Source organism: Pteropus vampyrus, unplaced genomic scaffold (assembly GCF_000151845.1).
Source record: "Pteropus vampyrus isolate Shadow unplaced genomic scaffold, Pvam_2.0 Scaffold510, whole genome shotgun sequence".
Classification (NCBI taxonomy): Eukaryota; Metazoa; Chordata; class Mammalia; order Chiroptera; family Pteropodidae; genus Pteropus; species Pteropus vampyrus.
The window spans coordinates 638,751-656,573 of NW_011889291.1; the positions used below are offsets into that span (position 1 = coordinate 638,751).

The 17,823-nt window shown below is 42.6% G+C and overlaps 1 protein-coding gene and 1 pseudogene across 12 annotated transcripts in view; one reads left to right on the forward strand and one right to left on the reverse strand.

Annotated features, from left to right (window-relative positions):
* The window catches only part of HNRNPM (heterogeneous nuclear ribonucleoprotein M), a 37,686-nt gene that overhangs the window by 18,546 nt on the left and 1,317 nt on the right, over positions 1–17,823 (forward strand). For 3 of the 12 annotated variants that reach the window (XM_011383292.2, XM_011383296.2, XM_023524934.1), the window contains 10 exons: positions 356–509; positions 1,343–1,392; positions 2,456–2,516; positions 4,910–5,011; positions 6,280–6,324; positions 6,781–6,858; positions 10,091–10,189; positions 13,450–13,503; positions 15,496–16,298; positions 16,957–17,008. In XM_011383292.2, coding sequence (XP_011381594.1) covers positions 356–509; positions 1,343–1,392; positions 2,456–2,516; positions 4,910–5,011; positions 6,280–6,324; positions 6,781–6,858; positions 10,091–10,189; positions 13,450–13,503; positions 15,496–16,298; positions 16,957–17,008 — 1,498 coding nt within the window. The remainder of the gene's footprint in view (positions 1–355; positions 510–1,342; positions 1,393–2,455; positions 2,517–4,909; positions 5,012–6,279; positions 6,325–6,780; positions 6,859–10,090; positions 10,190–13,449; positions 13,504–15,495; positions 16,299–16,956; positions 17,009–17,823) is intronic. The other 9 variants (XM_011383300.1, XM_011383295.1, XM_011383294.2 and 6 more) reach the window with 6 other exon arrangements.
* On the reverse strand, positions 1,476–1,591 carry LOC111732987 (annotated as a pseudogene).

Below are 17,823 nucleotides of genomic sequence, written 5' to 3' on the forward strand. Positions count from 1 at the left end.
TTGTGTCTAGGATGAAGGGTAATGCCTTTGTCGTTTGCAAAGGAAAATATTTTTAAAAGAAAGTGGGTTGGAGACGATGATGATGATCATTAGCTGGGAAACAGTTTTTTTTTTTTTCAGTGTTCAAATATAAGCATTAATTTGAAATGTATGAGATAACTTCAGCTGTTCTTTTCAGAAAAAGAGGCAGTAAATAGCAGTTATGGCCAGGCTTCATAATCCTATTTGAAAAATTCCACTGCAGTCGATAAGTTTTTTGACATTATTTTCCAAAGCATATTGTGTTCATGTAATAAAAATGTTGTTTTTCTTAAGATGTCTACATCAAGATTTTCCTCTGCTTTCTCTTGATTAGCTGGATTATAAAGTTGGCTGGAAGAAACTGAAGGAAGTTTTTAGTATGGCTGGTGTGGTGGTCCGAGCAGACATTCTTGAGGATAAAGATGGAAAAAGTCGAGGAATAGGCACTGTTACTTTTGAACAGTCCATTGAAGCTGTACAAGCCATATGTATCCTTTTATTGGGCTTCAACTTTTGGTGAATGATTTGGCCTAAATGCCAAATTAGTAATATAGGTTTGTGTGGGGAAGTATAACTTTGTGTTTTACTATTTCTTGAGTGACTAGAAGGGAATACATTACTGTGGGATTTGAAAATTCTCTGGGATGGAATTAATTCCATCCTGTGTAGATAGAAGGGCTGGTTAGTAAATAGGCATGTTTCCATGAGTGGTCTTTTCCAGTGTTTTCAGAGGCGTCTAGTTTGAAGGAAGATGTCTGAAGAAAGTTCCACTGAAGAGAAATTTGGTTGTCACTTCATATAAGTCTTTATATGAAGACTTATTTTTCCAGTGGATTGACATCATTCTAGAAGAAATACTTTCTGACTAGGCTGCTTACCCTGTAGTTACATCTTTGTAATCACAGTGGAGAATACCACACAAGAACACAGTCACTAAACTCAGGCGAGACTGTCACTAAGTATTATGCAGGAAACATGATACTTCAGAAATAGTAGGATACCTGGTCCATTGGACATGTACAGAAAACATGCCTGTGCTTAAGAGGATGGTTTGGCGAAAAGCATACAGTTGTATGAATGAATCTCCATACCTAAAGGAATAAACTGAGATTTACTTTTTTCCCACTTTGAGCTTTATTCATCGCTTCTTTTATGCTGACTCTGGGAACAAATAGTTGAAAGTGTAATGAGGAATCAGGATTGCTCATAAATTCACTGCTTAGAGGGACTGGTAGCAGTTGGATTATTTTTCTCTTAAAATGTATTTCTTTTCTATGTGTGTTTTTAGAATTGTAAGAAATAGCCTTAATTGTAATATCAGCTATGTTTAATGGCCAGCTGCTATTTGATAGACCAATGCACGTGAAAATGGTAAGTTAATAGGATCTCTTTCTCCAAAATATACTCAAGTCCAGGAAAAACATAGGATTTAAAAAAAAATTTTTTTTTATTTATGCCTACAGCACCTGGTCTTCCTAGATGGTCTCCCATCCAAGTACTAACCAGGCCCGACCCTGCTTAGCTTCCAAGATCAGACATCGGGCTTGTTCAGGGTGGCATGGCCGTAGACCATGGACTGTGTGGCTCCACTGGGGTGCGAACACAGGACCTCTGTGTGTAAAGCATATGTGCTAACCGCTACACTATGGAACCGTGTCCAAAACGTGGGATTTTTAAGAGCGTACACATTGCTATTATTCATGGATAAGTCTGAGAGTGCAGTATGTTGAGCAAGAGCAAATTTATGACAAGTAACTTTTTGCTCATGCAGCTCTTGCTTCCGATATATTTTTCTTTGTATGGTTGGCTGATTGGCATGGTCAGGAGGTCAGTTGAGTATCCTGCTTGAGCAAGTGATCAGTTTCAAAGAATAGTTATGAGTTTCCAATTTTCAATATGTTTAGTTAGCATTTTATCTGTTGTGAATCTAATTAAGTGTGGTTCAGACAGCCTTTCAAATTCTGCTGAAGCACTTCTGTATAAACAGTAGCCCTGCTGTGGCTGTACCAAAGATAATGATAGTTAATATAAGTATTACTGGGATGTGCTGAGGGCAATCCAGTTAGCACTCACAGGAAGAAAATAGAACGATAAAGGAATTTTTTAGTTACTTGAAATATTGTTTTTAAATAAATAATTGCTTCACCTGACTTAAAAGTCAAAAAGCATGAAAAAGACAGTGTGACACTCTTGCTCTTGCATCATGCCCAGGCTCCATCCCTACCCAACAGTGGACACATCAGTGTGTATTTTAATCCTTCCCACCCACTTCACACAAAAAATAGCAAGAACTCTCCCACATTTCTTTTGATACTTGCTTGGTATTCCATGGTGAGAGTGTATTATACTATATAAGACCAGTCTTTTGTTGGGAATTGTTCCATCTTTTCTACTGCTGTCAGGAATACTGAGATTTATTCACTTTCTCTTTCAGGATGAGAGGGCTTTACCAAAGGGAGATTTTTTCCCTCCTGAGCGTCCACAACAACTTCCTCGTAAGTGTCTCAATTATTACAGCTGAGATTTTGAATTCATTATACTAACCAGAAAACTACAATTACCCTTGAACCTGTGCCATGGTATTCTGCAGTTTTCTTGACTGTTCCTAAGGAAAAGGTTCAAAAAGTACCCCCTGCCCATAGATTTTTCAGGGTGAAAAATGAGTGTAGAGATTACCACAATTAGCAAGAATTGTTAGGATTACCTTGTAGTGAGGCAGGCTGGGCATTTTGAAAGTGTCCTGGGGAAGGAAGAACCCAGAACTGCAAAGGGAATTAAAGTTAGGCTGTACTTAGATCCAGAAGAGATTGGTAATCACCATATGGCCTAGCAGTTCCACTCCCAGATGCACGCCGAGAAAATTAAAAACTGGCATTCATATAGAAACTCAGGATAGTCATAGCAACATGATTTCAGCTGATGAGTGGATAAATACAGTGTGGTAATTCCATACAATGGAATATTACTCAGCTGTGAAAAGGAATGAAGTACTGATGCATGTTACAGTGTGGATGAGCCTTCATTCCATCTATAGGAAACATCCAGAACAGGTGAATCTGTAGACAGAAAGTAGTTGCCAGGGGCTGGGGAGAGGGGTAAGTGGAGAGTGACTTCTAATGGGGATGGGGTTTCTTTTGGGGATGACGAAAATGTTCTGGAATTAGATGGTTGCATAACTCCGCATATACTAAAAATCACTTAGCTGTATACTTTAAGTGGGTGAATCTTATGGTTTGTGAAGTACAGCAATCAAAATTTTTATTAAGGGTTATTTGTAATATCCAGGTGAAAATCTGTTCTGCAACAGAGAAGGCTAGCTGATTGGTCACCACGTAGATGGAAACAGTGCATATTAGTGAAGTGTCCTAGGCACTTCATCTGACAATCCCATATGGGTGAGCTGAGCCTGAGCATAGACAACAGTGGGCGTGAGGGCCTGGTGGGAGTGAGAGGAAATCAGCAGTGCAGGCTGGGCCAGCCTGGGCCAGCCTGGGCCAGCCTGGGCCAGCCTGGGCCAGCCTGTAGAAAGGGGGTGGGAGTGGAGCTGGGGCTTCTTTGTTCTGCTGGAGAGGACTTCTCATCAGTTGAGGCAGTTGGGGTGGGGCTGTTTGGAGGGCTAGCCAGTGCCTCTGGTCTGGAACAGTGACTTAATAAGTCTTGGGCCCAGCTTTCAGACCAGAAAACTAACTCTCGAGTGCTTTTGCAGTTTAGGATTTATAGAAGCATAAAAGAGACAGATTTTGAGGGGAAGGTAAGTGGCTTCAAGAATAGAAGATGGCTTATCTGTTGCGAGTTAACATTATTTAGGGAAGTACCACATTTCCTTGTCTAAGCAGTGTGATCACTCGCATTGATCATTCAGGTTCAGAGTGGTGGCTCTTGTTGACTTTCTTGCCTGTAGGAAGAGAGAGGCGGGTGAGGGCTGCTTGGTAACCTTGGTGGCATACACTGGACCCCAGGGAGCCCATTATCCATGGTTTTTGGTCTCCAAGCACATTTCAGAGGGTTGACTTGAAAGTCTTCAGTGCTTTGGGGAGCAGAAACTTTGGTGATCTCTTGCTGCTGTATCTATGCAATTTAAAAATGGAGAGATGTTAATCAGATTAAATACCTGGAAATTGCTCTCAGGATTTTTTAAGAACTTTTTTCCCATTTAAAAACATCTCTGCCTGATCTTAGTTGAAGCCTCAGACCATGGTCACCCAGAGTGTTGCAAGTGTCTCAACACTATCTCAAGCTTTGTTGGATATTTTGAGACCTTTTTGTATTCTTGCATCCCTATTTATTTGTTTGTGGAATATGGAGTTGAGGGTGGGTTGGGTATCTATCCCAGATTTAGGAAGCTTTCTAGGTAGAAGATAGGTTCTGTGAATCTACTAGCTTCACTGTTAATAAAACTGCCTGCAGCAGAGCCAAAACAGTATATGTCCAGTGTGTTAGTAGGCTAGTTTATAACATTGTTTTTTCACCAGAAAAGTCCTTTGGGCCAGCAGATTGGGAGGTAAGGGTGAACATATTTGTGTTGCTTGCTACCTGAGGTCTTGAATTGCTTTTTTTGATCAAACATCTCTCAGTTCATGATTTAGGGAAACAAATAGATACTCACAGTTTTTATTGTGTGGGTTGTTCATAGTTCTCTAACTTTCAAGTGAATAGATTTATAGTTCCTGTTGATTTATACATATCACAAACTCCAATCTGTAATTGTATATAAAGGGTTATGCCTTGAGAGCTCTCACATGTACCATTGTTGAGTTATGAATTGGATCCTCGGTTTGTAGGTGGAGGTAGGTGGGTGGGAATGGAGTGTGACAGCTATTATTCTATTATTGAGAATTTATTCTAAGTAAGTGGAATCTATACTTCTGACTTTTTCTTTTCCTTTCAGATGGACTTGGTGGTATTGGCATGGGGTTAGGACCAGGAGGACAGCCTATTGATGCCAATCACCTGAATAAAGGCATTGGCATGGGAAACATAGGACCCGCAGGTGAGGATTACAGTGTACCTCGATTGGGCATTTCTGGAGAAGTTAAAAATTACTATAATTATATAATAATTAAAATTATTGGGATAATTGGAATCAAATAGTTCAGATGGAATAAAGATTTGATTGGGAAGAAATTCCCTCCTTATTAATCTCTGATTCATTTTGATAAAGGCAGTTTTTTGTATTTTTCCTGAGTTGAATCCTTTGTTTTCTAAAACCATTATACCTTTGCATTTTATCCTTGCATGACCTTCTGAGCTGAGCTAGTTTAGCCATTCCATAAAAGTCAAGCCAGAGAGTTGGTCTTGCTCAAGGTCACACTATCAGTTAGTGACAGAGACTGTAGGTTGCCTGAACATGGGACCACAGTCTGTTACCCAGACGCCTTTGGACTCAGGGCTGGTGTTGACATGGCATCTAGAGGTAGGGGCATTGATGGATGCAAAAAGGTATGGAAGGACCCTCATTGCATGACAGCATAGCTGTCTTAGGCCACAGGACAAGTGATGCTCAGTATTGTCTTTGTTCAAGAAGACAAACAGCTAATGAATGAAAGCTTTAACATGTAGAATAAACTTTGCTGTTTAGCATTTTCATTTCTGTGCAGTGAAGCATTTTTTTTTTTCTATTAAGTATTTCATTTTCATGACTTTAGACTTAAGTCTTTCTTGAAATTCTTTGAATTGCAAGATGGATGCTCTTCTGCCCTACTACTATCAGTCTATCTCTCATTTGAAACTCTGGGGCTGACCTCAACGTCCTGGGCCATCACCTCAAATGGCTCTGCCAATCTGACCACCACACCCATCCTGCCTGACATCTAAGGAAAGGCTGGGGTTGGGGGAGGGAAGCCTCAGGATTTTAGGAACTGCTTTTTACTTAGAGAATTCTACCTTTCAAAGGGATTTTAAAATTTATTTCTGTTCCCTAAAATGAGCTTTTTTTTTTTTTTAAAGTGAATACTTCCTAGTCTGTACCTTATAATTATATTTCATAATTAAAACTGTCTTCCTTGGTAATTTAATAAAACTGTGTGGACCTTAAAGAATTTCGAATCACATGGTCATTACTAAGGGCTTAAATAGCTTTCTCGGAATGTGATAGTTCTGCCGTTGAAATGGTAGAGCCCTTCCTTTTTTTTTTCTTGACAATTAAAATATGTAATCGGATATTTTTTGTTCATTTGCTGGTTTGGAATTTCTTGTGTTTAAGTTCAAACGTTATTGCTTTGACATAATTTTAGTTTGCATTGACTTTTTCTTTTTAAGGAATGGGAATGGAAGGCATAGGATTTGGAATAAATAAAATGGGAGGTAAGAAATTTAAAATGAAGTACAATTGTAAGCACTTTTAGGTACAGTTTTCTCTTTCTTCCTCTTTCTCTCAAGCCCTGCATGAAATTCTCACTTTGGTTTCCAAAAAGTTTGTCTCGAAATTACTTCCACCTATCAGTCCTTCCAGTGGGTGTCTTGGCTTTTGATTCTGGCTTTCTCACTAACTAGCTCTGTGACCTTGGGCAAATCACTCCATCTCTCTGGGCCTCTCTTTGCTTATCTATTCATGGAGGTGGTTGGGTCAGATCAGCATCTGGAGGATGCTGATTTTTAAGCAAGAGCACTAGCATTTTTTCCCCCTAAGTCCTCAAACTTGGTAAGTTTCTGGCAGGAAATAGAATATGCCCAAGGGGAAACTTGTGAAAACAGTATACTTTTCTTGATCAGTCTAAGCAGTCTTCTTAGGATGGTGCTGAAATGCGAATTTTCTTTCAGGCATGGAGGGACCCTTTGGTGGTGGTATGGAAAACATGGGTCGTTTTGGATCTGGGATGAACATGGGCAGAATAAACGGTAAGACTAGTGTTGCCTTCCTGCTTACACTTTGCTGGCTGTTGGGTCTCTAGTGACCTTTAGGCAGCAGACACATTTTTAATAAACGATTCTCCCTTTACACTTTTCTAAAGAATCAAATGTCTTCGAATTGCCCTAAACATTAGTAGAATCTTAAGTTTACATTTCATAAGCTAGACTTGATAATAGATAGGTAGGTGTTCATTCTCTTGATCTCTAAACTCTTGAGATGTCCTGTTTCCGAATCATCCCCAATAATTGTTCAATAAAATTTTAAAGCTTTCTTACTGTCTCCAGCACTACCAAGTATCATGTAGATATCTGTGATTATATTTTACACACTTTATAAAATGGTCTCCAAGTATAAAGGATTAGTTTCTTTGGAGTTTTCGATGAAGTTCTTGTCTCCCCTGGAATGCTGGACTGATGAGTTCTTGATCATCTGCTGATGACTCTGGAGTTGTGAGCAGAGGCATCGATTTAGCATTTATATAATGCAAATTTTCATGTCCTAATCATTCAAGTCTTATAGCCCTTTCAACCTCTTAACAGAAAAACAATGATGATAATAATAATAATAATAACAATGTGTTACTTCATTTAGCCCTTGCAAGAACCACATGATGTGTAGGTACTGTTATCCCCCATTTCATCAGAAACAGGCCCAGAGAGTGACTTGCTTAAGGTCACATGGCTAATAATGGTGGGATACGGGCCCAGGCTGTCTTGCTCCAGAGCCTGGCTCTTAATACACTGTGATTCTGCCTTTAAGAATTGCCTCTAGCACTAGTGTCAGTCCCCCCTTCCCAGGAAGGCTGTTGAGTATGCCCTGAGAAACCTGCAGTGTTTCTGCAGTTTTTTGGGTTTGGCGGGCTCTTCGATCCCACCTGTGGAAATATTATATACATACACTTCCTGGAATGGGAAGTCATTAAGGATTCGGGTTTAAACCTTTCATTGCTGGTCTATAGTAATGAATAATATGAGGATAGTATAGTGCAAGCAAGCACCTTACCAGGATAGACATCAGCTGTCAACTGGAAAGAGAGATTCCTGATGAATAAACTATTCTTCTTCATGGGATGACTTGTTGTAGATGATGGGAGGATGTAGTCCTCACCGTGAGTAAGGAATGAAGGGACAAAGGTCTGTGTTGCCAGTGTGCTCTCAGGTTTGCCTGTGGCTTGTGTGCAGGGGATTTTTAATAAGTGAGAGTTGGAGAAACCTGGCTTGATACAGTTTTTACTCAGAACAAATGAGTCATTAGAAAGGAGATTTGGATTGTTGCAATTTAGAAGTAGAAGGCAGCCGGGTAGGGCTATGCTGAGCCATGTGGACAAAGTCTGTGGTGACCTGGCAACTGGAATGCAGCAGTTACGGTTCTGAGCCTGATGATTAAAGGTTCAAAGTGCTGATTCTTGTGGAGAGTCACAGTGGAGATGTGTTCTTAGATGTTCTGAGATAAACATACTCAAGAGTCCTCCATTCTCTATGGTAGAGAACAGGGACTTCTTACACTTGAGCTGTGAGCTGAGATTTGCGTGGAATCAGCTCTAGAGCCCCCTTGGGTGCTGGGTCTAAGGAAAGTTTTAATCACTGGAAAAAAATTGACAAAGATGTTTCACATTTAATGTTTAGTTGATGACTGTAACACATCTATTATGGTCACAGATGCTGACAACATTAGACCGTGACATTAATGAGATTCTCAAGGCCAATCAGTCAACCAGTATAGGTCAGATCTTGATAGAATGGATGTAAAATATATTTAATTAAATGATTATCACATATCAAATAATGACATGTTTGACAGTGAAAATTCTCTCTCTATTTTTTTTTTTTTTCCTTTTGAAGGAATTCACACAGATTTCCTAAACTCTAGGGCCTGTGGACAGTTGGGAATATGAGTTCTGAGGCCTTTGCCAATGCATTAATGCCTGCATATGACTTTGTTATCTGAAGAGGGGTGGGTGCTGCCTTCTTCATGGGCTCATGATGCAGATTAAAGGAGTGCATCAGAGCTCCGCTCATTACAGTGCCACTCTGGCATCTCTGTTCTGCCCACCAGACACAGACTCACACAAGTTGCCTGTATTTCCAGCAAATAGCATGCCACCATCCTGTGGGATTCAGTTGGGTCGATTCAAACTATGAATGTAAAGTCCACCCTTGCCAGCACCTGCTGCATTTTCCTATTAATTCATGATGTTAGCCTGTTTCTACATCTCCGACAGACTTGTTTACTTCATTGAAGTAAAGATCTTTGTCCATTATATAGCATCTGTTTACCTGATATTTTTAAGGAGCAAGATTAATAAACTAGATTTTTCAAGGACCTCTCAATATGGGAAGGAGACAAAGTGTGATATGCATTTTAAGTCTTGTTTTAGCTGAACATATAAGGAGAAAAGTAGCCAGTGATAGGAGTCATGAAAGGCTTTTTCAAGCAAGTGACATCTGTGGCAGGGCTTTTTCCCACAGAAACCAAGATCTTTGTTTTTAAAAGACATCATAAAAATAATAAATACTCTTGCTGTCAGCATAGAAAAAACTAACAAAGTTACCCAAACTGCACTATGCAGATGGAACCACTCCAGTTGTCAGAGAGCAGTGGTGTTACAAGAGAGCATATTTCTGTTTTTGAATGGCTGTGCTTATGTAGTAGAGCATGGGCTTTTGCATTGAATTTAGGTTCCAACCTTTGCCCGGCCCCTACCGGATATGTGACCTTGTTCAGGTTAAGAAGTCATTTGAGCCTCAGTTTCTTTGTAAAGGTGTCGTGGAGGTAGAGGATAAAATAGGTGTGTGGGATGGTTGTGAGGATTCCGTGACATAAGAGTACGCATAAAACCCTTGGCAGGGCAGGGCAGGGCAGGGCATATGGGAAGTGCCCCAGAAATAGTACCAGGCTCTCCTGCAGCCTTTGAGTCAACATGCACTGCAGACCTTCTGCGCCAGTTACTGCGGTAGCAGGTACTTGGTGTGCCCATTGTGTGGCTATAATGGAAGTTGTAAGTTGGTCCTTTTTAATGGACTAAAGGTAGGTTGTTTTCAGGGATTCACTTGAGGTGACTTCCTTTTTTTTAAGGAATAAAGGATGAATGTTGGTTTCCTATAGAAAAACTAAATGTGCTGATTTGGTGGTGGCTGTTGTGTATATAGTTTTCTTTTGTTAATGTCTGAAATATAATGGTATTCCTGGAAAGGCCTAGGGTAATGTTTTTTTCCACAGAGATGGAGCGTGGCATGGGTGGAGGATTTGAGAGAGACTTTGCCAGAAAGGAGATGGGAATGTCTCGAAGCTTTGGAGAGCCCCTTGGCAGAGGAATGGGTAAGAAGGCCCCATGGGCCCCATGCGGGCAGGGTCTGTCCCTTCACCGCCCGGGTGCAGGCTCACCCTGGTGTTGGGGGTTCTTTCTGAGGCAAAGTCTGCTGGTTTTCCTTAGGCTTTTAAAAAATTGTATGTTTTCTAGACCTAGGTAAAAATTTTTGGTCCTTGGAATTTTTTATTGATATCCATAGCATCACTTTTCTTTTAGTCTGTTTTCAGATGGCTTCTTTTTCCACATTGGTATAAGGTGTTTGCTGGCTGTGGGAGTAGAAACTACTGCATTTATATAACACTAGCTCTCCAGTCCTGGTAGAGATTGTCAAGGCCCTGCCAAGTGGGGATGTAAGTCTTAGTCTAGAGTGTTGTTCCAGTCAACAAGGATGGCGTGGTGTGCTTGCTGATGGCTTTGAAAGAGAAAACCCTTTTTTTCAGTTTTAAATTGCAAAGCAGTTTCTTCTTTAGTTTTACATGGGCATCTTCCTGTTTTAGGTTTTTCTGAGACTCAGTCAGCTTAATTCTCCTTCATTAGTGTGTTGAAGGAGAGTGTTCCTGGGATCAGACGTTTCTCTCAGAGGCAGTGTAGAATATAGATCTCCCCCCTGCTCCACCCCACCATCTTCACCTGCTTCTCATCCTGTGCAGATAAGAGGCTGCTAAGTTAGGGCCTCAGAGCGCTCAGCCTCTGTCTTTATGGGACATCTTGGGCTAGGTGTGAAGATTTTAAGCTTTTTGTGTTTAGTTTCTATGAACTGAGCTGTATTTTTAGAATTTACGAAGGCCTTAGGAAGAGTTGTTATTCAGCTCATCAGTGAGACAAGATTCTTAATTCTGCCTTATCTCTAGGACCCCTGTCTTTGTGTTGTTTCTGTTTCCCTCAGAGTAGACACTGTTAGCGTTGGAGATTTTTGTTTCACTTTGTCCTTGACTTCAGTTAGGTAAATTGAATGACTTCCTTGCATCTTTTTTTCCCTGTATTTGCTTGGTATAACTATAGCTTTTTTCTAGTTTGTTCCAGAGCTTTAGAATTGGGAGCAGATTGATAATCTGTATGTGACTAGGTCAGTTAAAAGTTTCTTATTGCCATGAGTGGCTTTGTCTGTGTGTCTTGGAATGGTAGAACATTTAAAAAATATTTTCAAAATTTATTGTCATTCAGCGGCAAATACTAATTTATATTCGTAAGATACCAGTGGTAAGAGCAAAACGGCAAATTACTTTGCTCCCATGGGCACTTTTTCCACTCTGAGCCCTTAATCCTTTGCCACTCTGGTACCTCTCACCTCTGCTGATGAAGCCATTGGCCTTGTTCCAGTTCCTGCAGTGGCACAGTGGATCTGGAGCAGTGACTTCGTGTGGCAACAGGAAACTCGTCCTGACCCGGATAAAAGCATAATCTGCAGGCCTTGCTCTCCTGCTACTTTGGCACCTTCACTCTGGTTGAGACTGTCGTCTGTCCTGAAGCTTCCCAAAGTGACCGGGGGAAAAGCAAGGGGCTTTGTTATAGAAATCTCTCTTGTGACTTGTCATCAGACCCAAGTTAGTTAAAATGTCTTTGTACCAAATAGTATATTTGTCAGGTTTTTAGACTAGTTACCTGGATTGGTTTTCCAGATTCAGTTCTTGATCTTATTTTTTGTGTTGTTTACTTGACAGTTGGATCATTTTGGTGCTACTGCCTGTATTGCCTTCCTACTGTGTCCTTTCTCTCCTGTCAAGGCAGTAGATCTTTGCGCTTCTTTGTGCAAACAACTATACTTGCTGTTACAGGGCTATAGATAGATATATGGTCCTTGACCTTGAAGGATGTGGTGCGGCTGACAAGATGATGTTGAGAATGGCTCAAGTCAGCACTAGAGGTCAGTATCTTGAAGTAGCTTAGTAAGGGAGCTGCTGGAGGTGTCGGTTCCCTGGCTCTCAGCAGCTATTTGAGCACAGCGCAAAGATGATTATTTTCTGTGTTCACATTTGAAAAAGTGCTGCCCTAGATGGCTCTGAGCAAGACATGTGGTTTAAGCTGGATGGGCTGGTGTCTTTGAGGGTTCATTCAGCAAAAATAGAGGGTGTGCTGGCAGACACACAGGGCTGACAGCATCAGGTACAGAGGCCTGCAGGTGAGGGTCTTCCAGGATGGGAAGAATGGGTTCAAGTTGGGAGTCAGAGCAGGGAGGCCTTTGAATGCCTATGTAAAGAACTTGGCCTTTCTCTTCAAATCAGTGATGAAGTGATTGTGAAGGCCTTTGCCAGCAGTGGTTTGATCTAAGCTATGTTTCAAGAAAGCAAGACTTGGTCTGGACCTGCTGAGCCAGGGTCATAGCGTCACGGAAGAATAAGCCCTATACTAGTTTGCAGGCTGGAAGTCTGTTGTGTTTCTTGGTGTACTTACCTCTTTCCTTTAGCAGGTAGGTGTAGTAGTAGTAGAAACTGCTGTGGAGGTATAGGATTCAGTCTCTTTGTGGTCATGGTGTTAATATAAGATGTGTCCTGTGACTATTGCCTATGTTGCTTGAGTGCAGCTCAGGCCCAGGTTGGGTGAGTACAAGTTTCTTCATAATGAAAGACTAAGAAGAAACTTTGAAGCTGTTTGGATGAACCATTGGCAAGCAAGCAATAGTGTTTTCCGTTTTGGACAGCTGAGTGTGTTGGGTTTTTTATTATTCTGAGGCTTTGTCTGTCACTTAGTCACCTTCACACCCAGCTCCTTCTAGGCAGGGCTGGTTGGGCTCAGCTTGCTGAACTCCTTCGATTCATGGCTTGTGAACTAGGTCATATTTCTAGCATTGCATGCAGTTGCTGCTGGTTTGCAGGGTTTTGGCTGAAGTATAGCTACAGCTTTAGTTTCCTAAAGGTTTGCAGTGAGGTATTGTTTGGATCTGGGAGGATGTGTGCAGGCTTTGAGTACTGAGGGTCTGGACCAGCTTTAGAAAAACTCTGCTACTGGCCTTGTTCTTCCTTTAACTCTCCACATTCAATTCATGGGTGAACACTGGCTCCTAGCTCTGCTGGGCGCATTCCCACATGGCCCTACCAACTGGGCCTCAGACTGTGGAGCTGCATGGGCTCCTCGCATCGTGACCCATCATCACGGACTCTACAGTTTTTCAGTAAAACGATCTTGTCTATGTGTGTATTTCTGAACCCCCTTCCCCCTTTCCTTTTTAAATTTCTAATTAGTGGTATTCCTACTCTGGAATCTGTAATAAACAAATTTCTATTACCATAGAGAAATTTGGCTAATTTTTTTTTCTTCCTGATTTCCTTAGAAATCCTAAGTAATGCACTGAAGAGAGGAGAGATCATTGCAAAGCAGGGAGGAGGTAGGAAACGCTTAGTTTTGCTGTTTTGATTTTTAGACTAGGCTATTACTGGGGATAGTAGAGTGCAGTAGTGAAAAGCGTGGGCTCTAAAATAGACTGCCTGGGGTGGGAACCAGCTTCTGCCTAGCTGCGTGACGTTTGGCAAGTTACTGAACCTCTTTGTTTTTATACTCTAAAATGGGGATATAATAGTACCTACCTCATAAGGCTGTTGTGAAGAGTACATGAATTAATGCCCATATAAAAGAGTACTTAACATAAGTGCTTTGTAAGCTATGTTAGTCATTGTCATTTAGTATAATGTGTCCATGTAATTTTTTTTGGTGGGGGGGGGGTTCTTGTTTTCGGTACTATAAAATTATAAATTTCTAAAAGTAAATATTTTACCTGATTGTAAAAATATGCCACCTAATACATAACAGATGCTTATTAAAATATAAGCCTATACTCATAAAAACTCAGAAAATTATGTAGTAAGTAAATATCTGAAATCTTACTGCCCAGTGATGAATGCTATAAACATTTTGGAATGTATCCTTCCATTAATACATTTTTTTAATTGGGTATTTAAAACTAAATGTAATTTTTTCAGACCATTTTGTCCTCATGACTCTGAGTGTCTTGGCATTTCCTTGGTGACTCCACTTGCTCTTTCTGTGGTGGGCTGATTCTAGACATGGGCATAGTTTCTTCCTAGTTCTTTGCTGCCGTTGGCATCTGGGGAGATCAGCCTCGTTTCTGATGCTCTTAGGCATGCAACCTCCCCTCTCGAGTTCTCTTAATTGCCTTTTTTATAGTTTCTGAGAAATTTCTGCTCTGAAAGTCTAATATTCTTAAAGTGGTATTTACATTTTGCCACTTGGTGTGCTATTATTCACTAAGGAAATACATCCAGAGAAGGGGAGTAACTCTAGCCAGGTCACAATATTAGTCAGTCAGAGAAGCAGTTAATAGAAACTGCTGAATTTTTTCTTCTTAAATTAACATCTTGGACTGGAGTGTGGGCTCAACTGTCCATTTTCAGAGGCTGGTTGTGGTGGTGGTGGTGATGGTGGTGGTGGTGGTGGTGGTGGTGGTGGTGGTGGTGAAGCTTGAGTTGAGGGGGCCCCTTGGGCTCCGCATGTGGAAAAGTAGTGGGCGGTGGCCTTGGTGGTAGCGCCATACCCCCGTTGTCTGGAGTTGCAAGCATCATGGGGTCACTGTTCACTGCTTACCTGCCAGCATATATTCAACTGAACTGTGGCAATGAGGGATGGATCCTAGTTCTCTTCCAGAGTCTACTCTGATGCCATCGACTTTTTTCCCTCCAAAGTCAGCAGAGTTACACACACAAGTCGGTTGGCGGTTTCCCTGGAAGTGGCTGGCTGTGTTGATCTATATACAGAGGGTCTATCTGGTGTTGGTGTTTGTGTTTTCTTTTTTTTAATTATATGGCTGTATAAAAGTTTCTCTGCTTTGGAGATACTAAGGAAATGGAGTAAGACTGGCCACCAGCAGCCATCTTAGAGGGATGAGCTATGAGAGGATTAAGGCGATGAGTGATTTTGAATTGTCACCATGTAATCCATTATACCTGGTGACCTTCCAAGGGTGAGATTTCCTAGCCTCTCCTTTGAGAGCATTTCTCAGTCTGGTGGCGGGAAAACTATAGAGTTCTCAGGAATTGACAGCCATGGCTCATAAAATTTGTCACAAGTCCTAGCACTTTGGAATTAACATGGAGAACATTGTTGACACAGGACCGCCAGGGTTGGGTTTTCCCTTTTAAAAGTTTTATTATGGAAATTTCAGCTGTGGCACAGAAATAGGAAGAATGATGTACTCACTGTCTAGCTTTAACAGTTGTCAACATTTGAGGGATGTCTAACAAGAAATCGTGGGACTTAGTTTCTGAATTGTAGTTGAGCTTGTGAAGTGCCTAGGCCTCTGCACCCAGGTCATCCTCCTGGTACAAGTCCTGATATTTGCTTGTGTTTTGTGTCCCTGTTTCAGGTGGAGGCGGAGGCAGTGTCCCTGGGATTGAGAGGATGGGCCCCGGCATTGACCGCATTGGGGGTGCCGGCATGGAGCGCATGGGCGCAGGCCTGGGCCATGGCATGGATCGTGTGGGCTCTGAGATCGAGCGCATGGGCCTGGTCATGGACCGCATGGGCTCCGTCGAGCGCATGGGCTCTGGCATCGAGCGCATGGGCCCACTGGGCCTAGACCACATGGCCTCCAGCATCGAGCGCATGGGCCAGACCATGGAGCGCATCGGGTCTGGCGTGGAGCGCATGGGTGCCGGGATGGGCTTTGGCCTTGAGCGCATGGCCGCGCCCATCGACCGTGTGGGCCAGACCATTGAGCGCATGGGCTCTGGTGTAGAGCGTATGGGCCCTGCCATCGAGCGCATGGGCCTGAGCATGGAGCGCATGGTGCCCGCAGGCATGGGGGCTGGCCTGGAGCGCATGGGCCCCGTGATGGATCGCATGGCCACCGGCCTGGAGCGCATGGGCGCCAACAACCTGGAGCGAATGGGCCTGGAGCGCATGGGCGCCAACAGTCTCGAGCGCATGGGCCTGGAGCGCATGGGTGCCAACAGCCTGGAGCGCATGGGTCCCGCCATGGGCCCGGCCCTGGGCGCTGGCATTGAGCGCATGGGCCTAGCCATGGGTGGCGGTGGCGGTGCCAGCTTTGACCGCGCCATCGAGATGGAGCGTGGCAACTTTGGAGGAAGCTTCGCAGGTTCCTTTGGTGGAGCTGGAGGCCATGCTCCTGGGGTGGCCAGGAAGGCCTGCCAGATATTTGTGAGAAATGTAAGTGGCTTTTCAGGAACCTCTCAGTGGTATGCACAAAGGGAGGAGGGAGGTAGGAAGTCAGGTGGCACGTCATGTTGAAGTCAGAGATGATGCCCTCTGAAAGGAAGCTGAGTAGCATGCAAGGCCACCTTGCCACTGTCCCCAAAGATTGATGGTAGGATGCAGAGGGAATGTGAGAGCTTGTGACATTCCATGCAGCAAGAATAGTGGGTTGTGTGAACCCATTGGGCTTCTCTGACTACTAGATACATAGCTTAAGAACTCTAGTTTTCTTATCTCTTGGCTTGAAGAGCCACTAAACCTTAGCATGACAGTTCTGAGTAAAAAATGGCTGTATCTGAATTATCTGTACCAGTTTGACCACCTTTAGCTACTATTCAGTGGCTCTGTGGGCTGAACCACAGGCAACTGCGTTTTGCTTTCTCTGCATGTTGCTCCCATGGACAGAGAAAGCCACAAGGGAGTGAACTTGGTGTGCTAGTTTAGAACCACATTCCAGGCAGACTTGTTTTGTTCTCTGTCGGTCGTCTCAGTTTGAAGGTCAGCCAATTTCTGTGTGTAATAAATCCTTCAAGTCACTATCAGAGACAATGGTGATGTTTATACATTAGGGTTTTGTTGAATCACTTACCAGTCTATTTTTTTTAAATCTCAGCTCCCCTTTGATTTTACATGGAAGATGCTAAAGGACAAATTCAACGAATGTGGTAAGTGAGAAAAGCTGTCTACGTGTTTCCATATGTTGTGGCTTCAGAAATCTTAGCCTGTTGGTGATGTGTTTGAGTCGTGCAGTGAAGCTTCCATCTTTGTCTTCACAGCCACTTTCCATGACACTAGAAGACTGATGGGACTTGCCATTTTTCTGCCTATTTAAATATTCAAGCAGGTTGTTGAGTTTCCTTTTATGTGTCAGACACTTTTCCTTTGTGTTCTCATTTCATCCTTATCTTTTTTCTCCTTTTACAGTTTTTGAAAGGAGGTAGCGTTGTCCCCATTTTAGAGATGAGTCAGGCAAAGTCAGTTCCTAGGGTCACATGGCTAAGTGAGAAACCTAAATAAAATGAATACAACTGAGACAAGGTCACTTTTCATCACAGCACCCTTGGGTCATGCTTCAAAGAGCGCTTGCCCAGCAGGTCCTGTGGGTGAGGCTTTGCAAGTTCTGGGCCTGCGGTAGCTTTTGTGTTGATGAGGCTGAGGGTGTCTGGTTGTGGTTTTATGGCACACCAGGCATCCATTCTGGAAAGCTCATTCTGTGGCTTAATGGAAGTTAAGTTGTGTCCGGGTGGACCCCCTCACCCTCACCCCCACCACTTCTGTCAAGTGGGAGGGTCTGCATGGCTTGCTGGATCATGGCTTCCTCAGAAATGTTCTCATTTCCTATTTTAGTAGTGGCTCAGATTTCACCGTGATTGCTGCTTCTCCTTATTCTGCTCTCAGTTCACCTGTTGAGCTATATGCCTGCCTTCTTGCCCTCTGTCCCCATTCCTTAGTTTCTGCATTGTAGTAGATAGTCAGAAAA